Here is an 18,280-nt window from a genome sequence, read left to right on the forward strand (position 1 = left end):
CTACTATTTCATACTTCTCCCCTTACTCATGAAGAAATGATGTTTCTCCTTGCCAACGCAAAACCCTCAAAATGCACCTTTGATCATATTCTATTCTGTCTTCAAGTAGACTGCGACATCAACTCCACTCTCTCATTAATCTTCAATCTCTGTCTACTGATTGCTTTCCTGGTTCCTACAAATAAGACCACATTTCTGCACCCTTTCAAAAACCTTCACTTAATCTAACCATGCCTGCTAGCTATCATTCTATGTCTCTCCCCCCTTTTATGGCCAAACTCCTTTAAAAACGCTGCCTACAATTGGTGCCCCCCTTTCTGTCTTCTCACTTCCCCTATAATCCTTTTGCAGTGTATCTTCAGACTCATCATTTAACTGAAATTGCTCTCTCTAAAATTACCAAATCAAATGGCCTTTTCTCAATTCTAATAACTTCTAACTTCTCTGCAACCTTTGACACTATCATTCATTCACCCTTTTTTTTTTGGATATTCTTTCCTCTTAGGTTTTCACACCATTTTCTCCTGGTTTTCTTCCTACACGCCTTATCATTCTCAGTCTCTTTTACCTTCTTTTTAGGTCATATCCACTTTTAGGTCATATCAGCATGGGTGTTCCCCAAGACTCTGTCCTGGTCTCTCTTTTCTTTTCCCTCACAATTATCTCACTTGGTGTTCTTAATCAGCTTTCATTCAATTATCATCTTTACACAGATGATTCCCATTTATCCAGCCCTAACTTATTCTCTCCTGACTCCTAGGCTCACATCATTATCTACCTATTAAACATTTTGATTTGGATGCCCTATACACATCTGAAACTGAACAGGTCCAAAACAGAACTCATCATCTTGTCTCTCAAAACCTCTCTTTTTCCATACTCTCCTATTATACTCAGGAGTACCACTATCACTTCCAGTCACCAAGGTTCATAACTTCTGTGTCATCCTCAATTTCTTACTTGAACTCAACTCACAAATACAGTCTGTTGTCAAGTCTTATCATTTCTATAAAAATAACTGAAGATTTCTTAAACATAAGAACAACTTATACCTAATATCAACATTATAAAAATGAATCATTTTAAGGACTTTGTAAACCATGAAAAATGAAATAAGCAGAGCCAAGAGGACAATTACAATTCATACAATGATAACACTGTACAAACAACTTTGAAAGCTGTAAGAGCTATGATCAATAAAAAGGCCATTAATGATTCCAGAGGACTAATGATGAAACATACTATCCATTACAGAGAGGCAGTGGATTTAGGGATGTGGAATGACATATACACAAATATCTCTCTATCCATCTATCTATATTTGTGTACAGCCATTGAAAGAATTTGCATTGCTTGACCATGTGTATTTTCTATGAGAAACCTTATTTTTCTTTTCTTTTTCTCCCAATGGGATTGGACAGATGAGAGGGAGAGAAACTAGAGTTCTGCTAATTTTTAAAAATAGAGAAAGGGGTGCGTATGCCCCAGACATGAAATGTTGCATGAACATTCGAGAGGTCATTGTACATTAGTTTTACTTAACTGCTTTACTCCGTTACAAGAGACCTCTCATGAAGTGGGAGTAATCTGCAAATGCTTGTAATGTTTAAAAAACACATTAATAAAACTCAAAGTGTAAAAATGGGAAGGAAAAAGAAATCATGATGATGACAATGATGATAATGATGACAACGACAAAGAGCCCTATAACCAGATCATAGGGGGATCATATGAAGTTACACAGGAGGTTTTGCCTGGAGAAGAGAAGACTCAGAAGGGAGAATGATAACTATCTTCAAGTATCAAAGAACTGGAAACATTTTATTTGCTCCTACCAGTCAGAATCAGAAGCGAAAAGATAAAAGTTGAAAAGAAACAATTTTAAGATGAGAAAAAACTTTCTAATAATTAGAGCTATCCCAAATTAGAACGGGCTGACTCTAGAGGAAATAGGTTAATCCTTATTAGTGTTCTGCAAGCAGAGGCTGGATGATAAGTTGTGGGTTGTGTTGTTGTGATGATTCTTTTTAATGCTATGGAGGTGAGGGGAATGGGGCTAATGACCTCTGAGTTCTCTTCCAACTCTAAAATTCTGTGATTTTGTGATTTCTCAGTATACTTTTGACTCCTCTAATAGCCTACTTCAATACTTCAAAAGATCTGTGATTAGGGTACTCCCAGAACACATCACAACCTTTATATTCCACAGTAGATAATGTCATGAGTTACTATGGCCAATATATGCACACAGACATACACACACATTACCATCATCATCATGCCATCACTGGTGATAAGCCTCTTTCGCCAATCTAGCCTTTATTAAGCATGTACTATGGGCCAGGCCCTGTGCTAAGTGCTGGTGATACATTAAAAAAAAAACCACACACTCCTCAAAAAAGTTTTTCAAACAAGTCCCTGAATTAGCAGAAATTTTGCTAGGTTTGAAAATGATGTACTTCACTAGGATGGTACCTTGGCACCCAGAATAACCTCTAAGTCAATAATCTTGGAAAGGATTATGGATGCTATCCTGCTTATCAAAATTTTTTCCTAAACTCCTTAAATTTACAGACAAAGTAATTGCAACCCAGGGAGGTTAAATGTCTTTCCTAAGGTTATAATACAGAACTTAAATTTAGTTTTTATACCTCCAAATTCAGTGCTCTTCCTATTATCTTCCTTTATTCTATACTGTCATCCTTCATACAAATCATGTGGGGAAAACATGATGGGAACATGGACTTCAAAGAAAAGAGAGAGATGAAGAGAAGAGAATTGACTGAAGTCGTACTTGAGTTGCCATTCAACCTTCAGTCCAGAATAAATAGTTTGAGCTCAGATTTCTGGAAGAGCTATGTGGGTGTGAATCACTTCCATAGTTTAAGGGCAAAAGCAAGGACTTACAAATTCCCAGAAGGAAAATTATTGCTTTATTAAATTCCTAAAAGTCTCAAGATGTTGTACAAGCAAACCAAAATAAAAGAAATACTTTGAAAATTCTGTTTGGCAGGAAACCTACAAGCATCATGCATTGTCCACAAACAAACTAGTGCTATATATTTAAAATAGGATAGGAATGCCCCCTAAGTCGTAATGTTTTTGTAGAATGTTTACCTTTATTCTGAATTAATACAAATTACTATTTAAGTAGTATCACATACAAGCTGTTTTATGACAGAGTAATAATTATTGATTGATATTATAATATGAAGGCATGTTTTAGTTCCTGAAATTATATCAATGAAGTCCAAATCAAATATTTTTACCTCAACAGAATATTAAGTTCTGAATAGGATGAATTCAAATCTTCTGTAGTACCAAACACCTCCTATATAATTTAATAAAATATTACTTGATGTTCAAATATTCAATAGGACATTAAGTTCTGGCCTATAGGGATAAATGAAGAAAGAAAGGAACACTGGCACTCAATTTTACTGAGCTAAATCACGACCCTTTTTCCAAAAATGCCTTAAATACAGGGATAAAAAAATAAACCCAAGATTTATGAGTAATTATTTCCTGTAAGAAAGGGAATTCAGCAAATATATCTTAGGGAATGTCTCCAAAAAAGAGCTGGTTATGCCTGACTCTTTTTTTTTCTTTCTTTCCTTAAAAACAAAAACAACAAACAAAATACAAAAACAAAAACTGGGTGTCTTCTACCCAGGCTGGAATTGCAGTGGCTACTCACAGGCATGATCCCACTTGGGTGATTGCTCCATTTCTGACCTGGTCTGGTTCACACTTCCTTAAGCTGGCTGGTAGCTCCCAATTCCTGGGGGCTCAATATATTGGTGATATGACTTAGTAAAAGATTCATTTGGCTTTGGCACTACTGAAGCTCAAAACTACCAAACTCAAATTAGCCTCAGTCTCCCCAGTAATACAGCTATTGCCTAATTCTAACAAAACAAAAATGTACTGATTTAAATATAACACATTTTGACACACATGAAGAGTTTGTAATAGCAAAAAAGGAAATTATACTTGCTTGAATTTCTGATTGAATAATTATCTCTATAGCTTAATTGGAAGGAAACCAAACAATGAGGAGGCAGCCTGGTGTAATAGAAAAAGCACTGAATTTAGTCCGAGGACCTGGACCCTATACTTATACTGAGTAAGCCTAGGAAACTCATGACAACAGTTTCTTTATCTGTAGAATGAAGGTTGGACTAGATAACACGGAAGATCTTTTTGACCTCCAAATCTATTTTCCTAATGCTCTGTAAATGTGGTCAATAAATTTTCATTTTTACATGTTTTCAATATAAATTGTTTTTAACTTTCTACAAGTCTTGTTCCAACACTTCCTTGCAAAGTAGCATTGACCCTGACTCCTCAAAGCCCATGCCAGTGGAGTACAAATTCTAGCAGTTTCTACCAAGCCACAAAAGATTTGAGTATGGCATGGGGATTGTATGATTTGAGTAGCAGCTTAATTAGGGGAGGCTTGTCACCAAGTTGTCTGAGAGATACTGAATTTTTCCACTACACAGCAATTCTTAAAGCCTATCCATTAAATCAGAGAGGGTTTATAAACTGTACCAATAGAGGGAGAAGAAATATATAAATATAGATACACACATATGTGTTTTCATATATATATATATATATATGTGTGTGTGTGTGTGTGTGTGTGTGTAGTGTATGTATATATGTGTGTATGTATATATGTATGTATGTATGTGTGTATATTCTCCCTCTATAGGGAGTTTACATGTATGTGTGTGCATACACATACAAACATATACATATATAAACATGTTTATATATAAACATATGTGTGTGTATACATATCTTTACTTTTATACAGTATAAACACTATGTCTATATCCAGGAAATTAGAAATAAAAATATTTCCCACTAAAACCTTCTCACATAATGGAAAAAGTGGACAATCTACATTCATTTTTACTAGCATCTAGCATTTTTTCTTTACTGTATGATCCTTAGAACTCTTAAAAATGAAACCAAGTACCTACATTTTACTCCCAATAATTCAAATACATAATAAGATATAAATGCAGTATTTTACAAAGTGTATATTTGCTTTGGTATATCTTTATCTCCGCAAGGTTAACACTAAAGAGTTTTTTTTTTTTAACATTCACCTTTAGCTGCAGTGTCTTCTCTAAGTTTTCAATCTTCCTTTCAGCAGCTTTAAGCTTCTTGAGGTCCTCCGAGTCTTTAAAACACCTCTTTGGGGACAGAGACCTTGAACGTTTCACAGGTGGTTCCTCGAGAATAAAACAAGGACATGGTTGAACTAGTTGGAACACTGGATTATGAAAGACATGCAAAATTAAAGAACAAGTAATTTTGAATACTAATAATGAATTATAAAAAAATCCTGCATGGAATACCAGAGAAATAACAAGCAGAATTACCACAGTGCTACCGCTAAAGGTTTCTCTGTGACTCGTTAATGAGAATATTCATTTACATTTACATTGTTTCTTTCAGAATAATGATGTCCCATTAGGGAAGACTAAAGGGTTATAGACTCAGAAATGCAAGAAACCTCATTACAAAGGAGGGGATGGAGGCTGGTCTAATTGCTCTATAAGGGTCCAAGGTTACACTTGATAGGACAACCAGAAACAAGAGGGAAAGGATTTTTTTTCCCTTTGAAATAGTTTAACACACTGTGAAGTTGAAGGAACAATATGCTTGAGGAATATAAATACAACAGACAGTAGATCTTATACCATAATGACCATATGGTCTTTAACTATAATGTGGCTAACTAGAGACAAGAATATGTGTTTATATTATGTACAGCTTCATACAGCAATCTGGAGAAGGAATACATGAAAGCACCACTATTAAGCTGGGCAGCATCTTGTTCATACTGCATGTCCTCATGAAAAAAAGAAATAAAGTTCCATTCAGAATATTCCCTCTCATTTTTTAAATTTTTATGAGAAACAATGAACTAGCCAGAGGTATTTTTTCAACTTCAGTAACATACAAACAAGCTAAAATTATAAAACTCTGAATTAACATTTAAATGTATTTTATCATTATGGACTTGTCTATACTCAAAAAATGGCAAAAGCCAACTACTGTAGTTATGTCAAATGAACATTTTCTCAGAAAACTACAGCTTATTTTAGAATAAGCAAATAAAATGCCACCTTAGATCTCTGGGTCTAATAGCTATTATCTAGATTTTTGTTGAGCTTATAGGACAAATTTGCAAATGCTAAAAGCAGAAATTATTTGTATTAATAAACATCTTAATCTCATTGTTTTTATAGAAAAATGTATCATTATCAAAGTAATATATTTTGATTAAAATAATTAAGCAATACAAAACTGGAAGAGAAGCATTTTGAAACTCCTTATTTTGAGGAGAAAAAATAGTTTTATTAACTGATCCAGAGACAACATTTTTACAATGTAAGATTGTTACACTGATATTTTAATTAGATTAAAGTTTCTAATTATCTTTGAGGTAATGCCAACACACGCGATGATTACTTTAAAAGGAAAACAATGATAGGAACATTTTTACATGAGGAATTATACTATTCTAATTTCTCAATTTCTTCATTAATTACAATATAGAAGTTCCTCTTTGTATCTGTGATGAGGGGGAAGTTATTGAATATTATTTTACTATATGTAAATAGGGTAGGGAGGTAGAGAGAAGTTGTGATTTGATTTGTTTGGCAATTCCCTGGGAGGAAATGCCTTCTACCAATACAGATCAGCAATTGTTCAACAACCTATAATATTATGTTTCCTTGGACACTGAGTAGTTAAATGACTTGCCCAGTATCTCACAACCAGTTAGGTGCCAATGGCTGGGCTTGAAGCCAAGAGACTTCCTGACTCTAGGGCCAGCTCTATATCCACAAACTATACTACTTTTCAGATGTAAAATATGATATCTAAATGAAAGATTAGTTATTTTGATACTGCTTGTTTTTAAAATACAGATGACTTTCCTCTTATCTTGAGATCAAAGGTGTTGAACAGTTGAAATGAATGTATCAAGCTTGACCAGCATTACATCTACTACTGATTTTTAATATCAATAAAATGTATGATCACTTTTAGGGAAAAATAAGCATACGGGTCCTCAGTAAATTATATAAAACCTGATAAATATTAATTTTTAAATGTATAAATAAATGATCCTCTAAGTAATTTATGATATTTTAACAAAGTAAAACTCTCTACTTTCTACTTCAAACTGATTAGTTACTTTAGCGAGTCTTTAGAAATAATTCCTTTAAATAAGCTTTTCAAATAAGAAGTAGTAAATAAAAATTTGTTTTGTGGAGTTTTTTTGACCTTCCCCCAAGCAAAACTGTTTGACTGAAATCATCATGGCATATACACTATAGTAAAACTACTCTACCTCATGCATTCTTCCAGCTCCTGAGATGATGCTTCCTATGTGAATACTGGTAGAGGAATTCTCTGATAGTTTAAAATTTGCTATTTTCAATTTCTCCTGTAAAAAGTCAATTTCAGACTGTTGTGACACCATTAAGGTTTGTAGACTAGATAAGGATGACTGTTGAAAATCCTATAAAAATAATAGGTATCAAATTATTTTAAAATAATTCAAGCATTCAAATCAGTGGAAAGTTTAAAGAAGGCTCTACTTACTAACAATCCATTTTCCCCATTAGGTGCAAAGATTAAACAAAACTCTAATATTCCAAATGCAACATTTTCTCAGACCTAAGTTCTGTGTAAATAGTTTTCATAAATAATATCATCAAAGAGGTTTACAAACACATAAGAAGGAAAAATCAAGTGGAAAACACGTTTGCATTATCCATACAAGTAGGAATCATTTACAAATGATTTCCATTTCAAGTTCATGATTTAAAATTTAAGAATTTTCTACAAAATGTCAGTCTATTATCTGATTCTTATGAGTGACAAGTATAAGAATATAAATCCAGAAAATAAACCAATAGATTGTTACTCTACAACATACTGTAAAATTATTTTTAGTGAAATACTCTGCTCAATGTGTTATTTTAACATTTATTTTTCTGTTAGATAAACTACTTATAAGCCTCAAATCTTAATATAAATCTTTGAAAAAATTTTTACAGGAAACCTAACAATGCTTAGGGCATTCTCAACCAGTCATATCTGAGATCATTAAAACCCATGAACATATACTATTTCAATATTTTCCACTGACATTTATATCTCACAACATATTTATTGAGTGATCACAGAAAACAAAAAGATGAGTAGAACAAAAATTTCATTCCTTGCAAGAAAAAAAAAGCCTCATCCCTTGATTCTCTTATTATTAGGAATCCAATATTCATAAATTTGCATTTAATTAAAGGTTTGGCATATACCATAATTCTCAATTTTTATTTCTAAGGACCCTGATATAAAATATTCAATTCCTTTTGTGTCACTATTGAAAAATATCATTTATTTCTTACTTTGTTGACAAAATACTCTAAATTCTATGAGATCATTTCTTATGAGACCATTTTTGATTTATATTGTTAGAGTCTAAATCTCTCAAGGATACGAGCATGCCTGTTTCCCATAGCCTTGTAATTTAATAACCATTTTTCTCTCAATATTATTTATACAAGAGGCAGTGTTTTATAGTGGAAAGAGAACTGGACTTAGAAACAAGATCTACCTTTGATATATGGTGGCTGTGCGATCCTAGGTAAGTCAATTTATCTGTACTCTAGGTACTCTCTAACACTAAAAGTTGCCAAAAAAAAAGTAACAATTTTCATTGGTAATGAAAGCTTCCTCATACAGCATTCCACACACCAATGAAATCACAAGTCTAGTCACTATCCCTATTATTTATTTATACCTTGTTATGAAATGTTCACCACCGTTATTACTTTATTCCTAATTTGCTTTGTATATCAAATTATAAAGTCCTTGACATTCAAAGCCTTTTGATACCTTTCTAAATTATTTTCTCCCTTCTACTCAACTCATGCAAACCTCTATATTCCTTATTCTTGGATTTTTAAGTGCCACATACTGTGTTTGCAAATATTTCTCTACTTGCTGGTTTGCCAAGCTAAACAAATCTTATTTCTAAAAACATTTCTTTTATGTTAACCTTACTTGACATTTAACATTTCCAAACAGATCATGATCTACAGAGTGTTATTATCCTCATTATGTTAGCAAATAAATTTGAAATGACTTTTCTTGAGTCACACAAAAACCTGCAGTAAAACTGGAAAAATAAAACTTTTCACAATATATACATAAAATATATGACATATTACATATAGTGATTCTCCACGTTCTAAGATATAATTTTCATTCAAATAAAAAGCTTTTAATTCCTGCACTGAAGCTTCCTCTGAGATTTCATCATGGCAGATAAGTGACCTTGGGTTATACCACTGGGATACAGGCACTGGCAGTCTACAAATCTGTAAAGGTTTTAAGTACTAGGTGGGAATGGATTGTAGACCTGAAAGACTCATCAATAGAGTGGACACTGAAAATGATTTTTTTAGCAGCGCAATTCACAAAGAAAGTCTACTAAGACACGGAGAGTTTCCAAACTATATTAGTAGAGGAAATATTCATATGATATAAGTATGAGTTCTTCAAATATTAAAAAGTAAATAATAAAGCATATGAAGTTAAGACAGCCCAAATGCTACACTGGCATCCTTCCATGTTAAAAATAAAAAAAAAAATACAAAAAACAACCAAGAGTTCTTAACAGGGGTCTTTGAATTTCTTTAAAAAAATATTTCAATAACTATATTTCAATGTAATTGGTTTTCTTTATATTTCTATGTATTTTATTTTGTTCATTTTAAAACTTTATTCTGAGAAGGGGTCCACAGGCTTTATCAGAATGAAAAAGGAGTCCATGACACAAAAAAGGTTAAGAATCCCTGACCTAGAGGAAGAACCCAGCCTATTGGTAAATCCCCCAGTAGGAAATTTATAGCACAATATGGAAAAGAATCGCATAAGATAAAAAGGTATAAGTGGATTATGGTTCATAATGCAAGTACCCACCTTGATGAGATCAAAGCTCCACTAAAGCACCGCCATAAATGTGAAGACATGAGAATAATGAAAATGTAAACAGTAATTAAGAAGTCTGGGTTGTTCTTGTTGTTGTTGTTTTAATGTAACTGTGGGCTCTGTCAAATGAAAAAAACTGAGGATTGTGGATTGTGGATTTAAGCAGCATCTTATTCTAAAGACCTCATTAATGAAATCTCTAAATTGAAAAACAAGATGATTAAACAAGCTAAAATGTCCATATATAATAATCACAACAAATTTAGAACAAAAATTTTGAATGGATTGTTGCATTTCTCCCTTAAGAGCCGAAAGCCTAATTTATCTGGCATAGAGGTATAAGAAACAAAGAAAGCCAAATACTTTACCACTACTCAGTACTTTTTATTAATATAAAGAAAGAATAAATTATACCTTTATGTTATTAATTTTATCAAAAAGATGGTAAGCAAAGAAGATGTGATAGACAACATAAAAAATTAGAGTCCATTAAAATAGACTGGACAAGAATAACTACTGACATATAGTCATTTCACAATTAGCTGTACATTTACAAGTCACATAATTAACTAGTCAGAACAAAGGTCCAAATAAACATTTAACTAAAAGAATGAATGAAAATGAGGAAGTTATAGAGTGTGATTACAGCAGCTCCAGTTCAAGCCACTGAAACAAGCTATCAACTGAAAATGTAGAGAAGACGTTTCTATTATAAATTCTGGGAGAAATGTAACCAATTATGAAATTGTCACAATAAAGAGGAGACGCAAAGATCCCACAAATTACATCTTAGCCACTAAATGCTTAATGTCCTTACCAAACAGACACAAATCAAATCCAACCCTGGCTTACAGCACATTTGTAAAACACTACAGAAGAGAGTAGTTAAAAGATTAAAAGTAGTACCGCATTATAAAACAACAAAAAGTGGTTGATAAAAAATAACAATTCTGTGGAGATTTTTGCATGAACTCAGGTAAGACAGATTATACCAAAACAATTTAGATGAATTATAAGGAGAACAACAAATAGATGCAAAATGGAATAGATCTACTAGAATTTTTTACAGGACTCTAGATTCCCATTGACAACAATAACAGAATTCCCCCCCCCATTGTTTTTTATGATCATGAAGAAGTAAAAACTACTTATAAAAAGTGACTGGGAGGACTGCTGATTATGTCTAAGTACACACAAAAGATTAAGAGAAAAAAACCAATTTAAAATCAGTCAAAATTATCTCATGGAGGGTAGACTGAAGTCTTTCTTTATCCCTTTTAATGTTAGGTCTTTCCCTTTGAAATTATCTCCAAGTTTTCCTACATGTATATATCTTATTTGTACATAACTATTTGTATATTTCCTTGCCCTTCAACCATGAGATGTTTAAGAAAAAGGCCTGTTTTTGCCTTTCTTTGTTCTCTAGTGCTTAGCTTTGTTTCTGGCATGTAGCAGGGAATGCTTGGGTACCTAGGTGGCATAGTGGACAGAGTGCTGCACCTGGAGTCAGGAAGACTTCCTGAGTTCAAATTTGGCCTCAGATACTTACTAGCTGTATGACCCTGGGCAAGTCACTTAATCCTATCTGCCTGAGTTTTTTTATCTGCAAAATGAACTGAAGAAGGAAATGGCAAACTACAACAGTATCTTCGCCAACAAAACCCCAAAAGGGGTCACAAAGTGTCAGACACAACAAAAATGACAAGAACGACAATAAATGCTTGCTTTCTTAGCTTGACCTGAGAATATGAGAGATCATAAATGGGTATTTTCACTGAAAAAAAGGAAAAAGAAAAAAATTAGAAACTACTAACCAATATTCCTGTTATCTCAAGTTCATGCAACTTACATATTAGTTATCTAAGTAAATATTGAGGACAACTTTGATATAAACAAGAGGAGAAATGGGGCAGATTTTCATAGGAAATTTTGCACAGGAACCCTCAGAGAACCAAAGCATTTTGAGTTAGATGGAAACTTAGAGATCATCTATTCCATATTGCCTAATTTTGAAACCTGGAGAAGTTGATATTTGTTCAAAGTAACACAAATTATTAATATGTGAAAAATCCAGGATCCAAATCCAGCTCCTCAGAATTCAGATCACCACACATGAAGATGTTTTTCATGATGGTCCTGTACAAAAGGTCTCAATGAAAGAAAGATATACAGTCAATGGCAAAGTTTCTAAATCCTTCTATTCACAGATGACACTGTGACATGCTATCAAGTCCAGTACATGTTCCAGGCAAATCCATAATAATGCCCCTGGAGTTAACTGAATAAGGAAAGTTCAGGATAACATCAAGGTACTGAACCTGGGAGACTGGAATAATGGTGCTGTTTCCAAAGAAATTCAGAAGAGGGGTTGGTTTTTTGGAGGAATGAAAAAGCACTCTGTCAGAGATATACTGTGTTTGAGGGGCAAACAGTTTGAAACGTCCAACAGGCAGCTGTTGATGCAGGACTGGATTGCAGGAGAAAGACTTGAGATGGATTATAGATCTGACAGTCATCTGACCCACCAGATCTGATGAAGTCACTAAGAGAAATAGCATATAGAGAGAAAATAGAAAAAAGGCCCAAATCAGAGCCTTGGATTAGATCAGAAAACCAAGAGAAAATAATGTCACAAAAACCCAGAAAGAAAAAAGTTATAAAAATCAATAACATTACTCTCAAGGCAGGAATACCCAAAACTATAATGTAAGAAAAAATATGAATATTGCAAAAGATAACTCTTCTAGGAAATTTAAATAGGAAGGTACTGATTTCTTTTGTTGGATTATGCCTGTTTGTTGGAAGGGAATGCTTTTATTTCTGGGAGGAGGTAGAATTAGTGGGTAGTTAGAGTAATACAGAGAAACAGTGGCATATAGGAAACATTAAAAAAAAGTAAATAGAAGAGAGAAGAAATAAGTTCATAAGACGACACAGACACACTGAACAATTTTGATATTACCATGTTAAATGTAATATGCATAAAAATAAATTGTACATAAATTCAGTTTAATATACCATCTCTTTTTCATTGTTCTTTGCATATTGAAATGCTCGTGTTGTTGTTTGTTAAGGTCATACTAAAACATTTTTTTAAATGCTTAAAGAAATTTAAGTGGGAGGGAGATAATTTTCAGGTGAGGAGAGGAGGAACCCAGGAATCAGAGAAAGCATTATGGAGCAGGTGATAATCTGAGTGTATCCTTGAGGAAAAAGAGAAATTTCCAAAGGTGGAGATGGAGTTCGTCAGACTAGAACAGACAGGCATGAGGAATATTAAAATTAAAATTAAAATAAAGACATCAAGACAGCAGAGGGTAGGCCAAATATTGCAAATGGATACTGACATAGGCTCAGAATTAACCAGCAGAAGATTAGGATGATTTTGGAAATAGTGTAGTATTTTGAAAGATCCCATACAACTTGCAACTATAAAATCACTTTCCTTTAACATAATTTTTTCCTAGTTAATGTTATATGGCACTAAATCATAGAATACTGTGACATCAGAAAAATTAGAATTATATGCAGTCTGAAGGACAACAAAAAGCTAGAAACTTGTGGGTTTTAAGTGGGCAAGAACACATTATTAACAATGATGTTGAGGTAGTATGTGGTATAAAAGCTATTATAAGGGATATGCATGACCGGAAAAAGAAATGTTAGTTATATAGTAAAAATGAGAATGATTCAACTGGTATATTAGTATCTCTGGGACACTAACAGAAAAAAAAGGTAGGCTTTCAGTCATTTAGTACAATACCATCCCTAAACCAACTTGGAAGATATAGATATATATAGAGATATATCTATATATCGATATATATCTATATATATATATCGATATATATAGATATATATCGATATATAGATATATCTCTATATATATAGATATATATATATATATAGATATATATGAGAATATACAGATAAGAATTAAACAGGATGTGAAGGAATGGATGAATTGTACTCTGGGTAAGTGAAATAAAATAAAAATAAAATTACTGCTCCTTCCAATTTCCCGTGTAACCAAAGCCTTGTCTGTATCTTGAGATCAAAGTTATAGAAAATGAGAATATTATGTTAAGCCATAAACAGAAAGATGACCCAAGAGTGAATCTGATAAAGAAAATGTACAAAGTTTCATTTTATCAAAGGCCCAAGACATGAAATAAACAAATTTGTCATCATCTATATGGAAAAGTTTTTAGCTTTTTATTATGCTCAATGATTCATTGTCTAATTCTAGCTTTAGAGTACCTTTTGAGGAAACCAGGTACGGTATAGGATTGTCTAGAGGCTTCGTTTACAGTCAAAGGACCTAGGATCAAAGGCCACCCATGGAACTTCCCATGGAATCATGGATGAGGCCGTTGGCTCATTCAATCTCCTTGGATTCATTTTCTTATCTCTAAAAAGAAGGGGTTTGACTAGATGGTCTCTGAAGTCCCTCAGAACTCTATATCTATGATCTTAAAATAGAGAAACCCGTAGTGTTTTTACTATTAATTTAATTAATAAATCATTCATTTAAAATTAAAATTAAATAATTTTTCCAAAAAACTAATTATGACAGAGTCACCTACAATATAAATATTGTAGTTATATGACAATATGTTTTGGCAACATTAAATATTATCTAGTTACATAATAACTGAAAAGATCAATACATATGACCAATTTCTTATGTTACATGGCTTTTTTATGTTGACTTTCCTTTTCTGTTAAATGAGTTGATTGGATTAAATAATCTTCAACTATTTTGTAGCCATAAAATCTTATGATTCAAGTTTACAGCTATTAATTTTTAATGTTTTAGAGATATATTGTTTTTATATCAAAGAAAAACAAAGCTCACTGCCCCATTGAATAAACTCTCCCTTATGACAAAAAGTAACTATTTAGCAAAAACATCCCAAAAGATAATGGTTATCTAACAATGTTTATAACATAACATTCTGACCTAATTAATAGTCCCCTACTTCATTATCATAAGAAAGTGATTTGACTCATTATCTGTTCTCCATGATCTTCTTTGGATTTTTCATTTGTTCATTTACTCAGAATTTAACTTCCTTAAAGTGATTTAATTATGCTGTTGAAGTAATAGCATAATGAGTTCACTTTAGAGCTGGAAAGACCTGCCCTGGATTCAGAATATTTTGCATCTGATAATTTTCTGATTGTGTGACCTTGGGTAAGTTATTTAACTTCTCAGTGCTCCAGGCAAATCTCTAAGATTGTAAATTGTAAAGAACTGCTGAACTGTACTGGCAGGATTTTCCTCATCAAGATTTCTCTGTATCAATGAAATCACAAGTTCAATTCCTTCCCTTGGCTCTATTTTTCTTTTGATTCTACATATTTCACACTTTGTCATTTTAGACAGATCTTTCCACATTTCTCTCACTTCCTCATAATCAGTATTTTTCAGTAAACAATAATATTTCATTATTTTCACGTCATAATTTTTATATACACCTACTTTATTTCCACTTTTTTTGCTACCACAAAGAATGTTGCTATGAATATTTTGGCATATATTAGGCCTTTGTTCTGTATTTAATTTTCTTGGGACATAAACCCAGAAGCAGGCACACCCAGTCAAACTTTAATCACTTTTCTTGCATTCTTTTAAATTGGTATTCAGAATATGGATATACCAGCAGTGTAATGTTAGTACACCTGTCTTCCCACAGCCCCTCTAACATGAACTATTTCTGGTTTTTAGTCACTTTTGCTAATTTGAAGTGCAAAATAAAACTGTCAAAGTTGTTTTGATTGTAATTTTTTTTCATTTAATTGATCTGGAACATATTTTCATGTCATTATATATAGTTTGTAATTTTACTTTTGAAAACTATTCCTATCCTTCAACCAATTAGAGATTGGTCAATTAAACTGATAATTCTAAATTCTAAAACTACCTAATGGATATGAATAAAACATAACTGTTAAAATAATTTTTAGTACAGACATCGTATTTTTCAGGTAAACACTAGATAATATTTTCTGTAAATTTATAGGAAGAGTTTTAAATTTTTCTTTTTTAATTGAATAATTAAATTGAGGTTAAAATTTAGGTTAGGTTAAACACCTACATCACATAAGGCTTCTAAATCCTATGACATCTCAGTGCCAAATAAGAATCAAAGTTAAAGGCTAGAAAGAATGAAGGAGTACAATCACAATTATTAAAAAGGGTAAGTATTTCGTGTTTCAAAAATTCAATTCAATCCAATTGAATACATAAAGAGTCCTTGATATCAAATGAAGCTTGCCAATAATAAATTCTACTGAAAAAGAAAAACATATTATTTTTAATCAAAACCAAAAATGATATATGATAAAATAGGTAGGTACTTTTGCCACAAATCTTCATTAATGATGCATATTCACTTAGACTAGGTTTAAATAAGATCTTTAGTAATAATTATGGTACAAACTTTCAGATTATATCATCAATTAACATTAAGTTGGCATAAGGATAAAATCAAACTAATTTTAGTTGCAATTTGTTTCAAAATTATATTTGTACTAGTTATGTACACTTTTTACTTATTTGAACTCATAAAGCTTTTAGCTTGCAAAATTGCATTTAGCAGTAAAAACAGTTTTTCTTCAAAATATTAAATTTAATTTATATACATAAAGATGAAATTTTACTATGAATAGTGAATGTGTCCCAGTGATTTCTTTAGAACAAAACAGACTAGTACAAATTATTCAGTAAAATGAAGTCTATCTTATTGACACCAGTAGGAAGAAAAAATCTTCAAGAAGCAATAAAATGTGAAGGTTCTGGTTAGTAAAGGCAAAAATCACATTCCACACTTTATTAACCCCTTCCTTTGTATGTAATGCTTATTCTATGATCTATAATATACCAGAGCTAACAACATTGATTTATACTCCCATCAGAGAGATGACAAGGGAATTTTACTTATAACAAGAATTGACCTAAGACATGTTAAACATGCAAATGAAAGGTTAACATTCTTGCAGCTGAATAAAATAAGTGAGTGTTCACTCTAAAATATACATATTTTCTTATACTAATTAGGAAACATTATCAAAAGGTAGGTTAAGTACTTCCAAAGGTGTATGTTACCTACATCTGCCTTGCAGTATACCAAGATTTTAACTGATAATATTAAGAAATTAAAATGCCTTACGAAATACTGACTGGATTACTATAAAGTAATTTTAACATTGAAATGAAGAGACTCCAAGATTTTTCTTAGAAAAATAATCTTTGAACTTTAAATTTGATGACTTTAACTAACAGGGTTTAATTGTTTCAAGTTTTATAAGATGCTTATAAATCCTAAAATGTGTCAGAATTTATTTTGAATATTTCTGATCCAAAGATCATAGAGTTAGAGCAGATATAGGGATTTCAGAGCCCATCTAGCCCAAACCCCGCATTTTACAGATAAGTTGATGGAGAGATTGAGTTAGTTTCCCTAAATTAATTTTTTTTAAAAGCTGGAATATGAACTCAATCCCTTACTACATATTAAGGCCTCTTCCTATTATACTACAATCCCTCTCTTAATGTATATCTGTATATAAAGTCATCAAGAATTATGTCAAAGATCAGTCTTTTATTTCTTTGACAATTTTCACTACAAAATTCTGTGACTTACAGGATAGCTTTGTAATTAACTGAGGGAAAAAGGCATTGTAAATTTTGTTACCATATACTTATGTCACAAGTAAGAAAACAAACCCTGTTCACTAGTGGTGTAAGCTAGGGACTATGCTTGTTATGCATTATCATCTCTATACATTAGAACCTCAATCATACTGAAACAAATTCACTAAAGTGTGGTTTTCAATCTGCTAACTATGCATTCCATAATAGCCTGTAATTATTAAAAACTGACAAGAAAGCTACGCCACCTGTGTTTATGTGAAGCCAGGTAATGAAAAAAACAACAACGCTGTCATCACCTCTCAATTCCTGATTGCATTATCAAAACTGTAGCCGAGTTTGGCATCTGGGTGTGACCTTGTTAACTGCTAGGGTAATTAAATTTATCCTATTGGGAAAAGGGATGATAAATTATTAGCAAGAAGATTTTGTTCACATTTTATTAAATTGGCCTGTCAAAGGGTTGGCCAAATTATCAAGGGCCTCATTTATTGGAGGCCAGCCATATTGCCACATCTGTTACAATTATTTATAATTTCAGCAGTTGAAAACCAACTGAGTTAGGCATCCGCCATGTAAAGTAATTTACAAATTATC

At 32.3% G+C, this 18,280-nt stretch overlaps 1 protein-coding gene across 1 annotated transcript in view; it reads right to left on the bottom strand.

Moving 5' to 3' along the window:
• The window catches only part of CNTLN (centlein), a 471,389-nt gene that overhangs the window by 227,428 nt on the left and 225,681 nt on the right, over positions 1-18,280 (bottom strand). Inside the window, 1 exon segment of the mRNA XM_078152483.1 lies at positions 5,121-5,246. Coding sequence (XP_078008609.1) covers positions 5,121-5,246 — 126 coding nt within the window.

Source organism: Phascolarctos cinereus, unplaced genomic scaffold (genome assembly GCF_003287225.1).
Source record: "Phascolarctos cinereus isolate Bilbo 61053 unplaced genomic scaffold, phaCin_HiC Scaffold_4;HRSCAF=312, whole genome shotgun sequence".
Taxonomy (NCBI): domain Eukaryota; kingdom Metazoa; phylum Chordata; class Mammalia; order Diprotodontia; family Phascolarctidae; genus Phascolarctos; species Phascolarctos cinereus.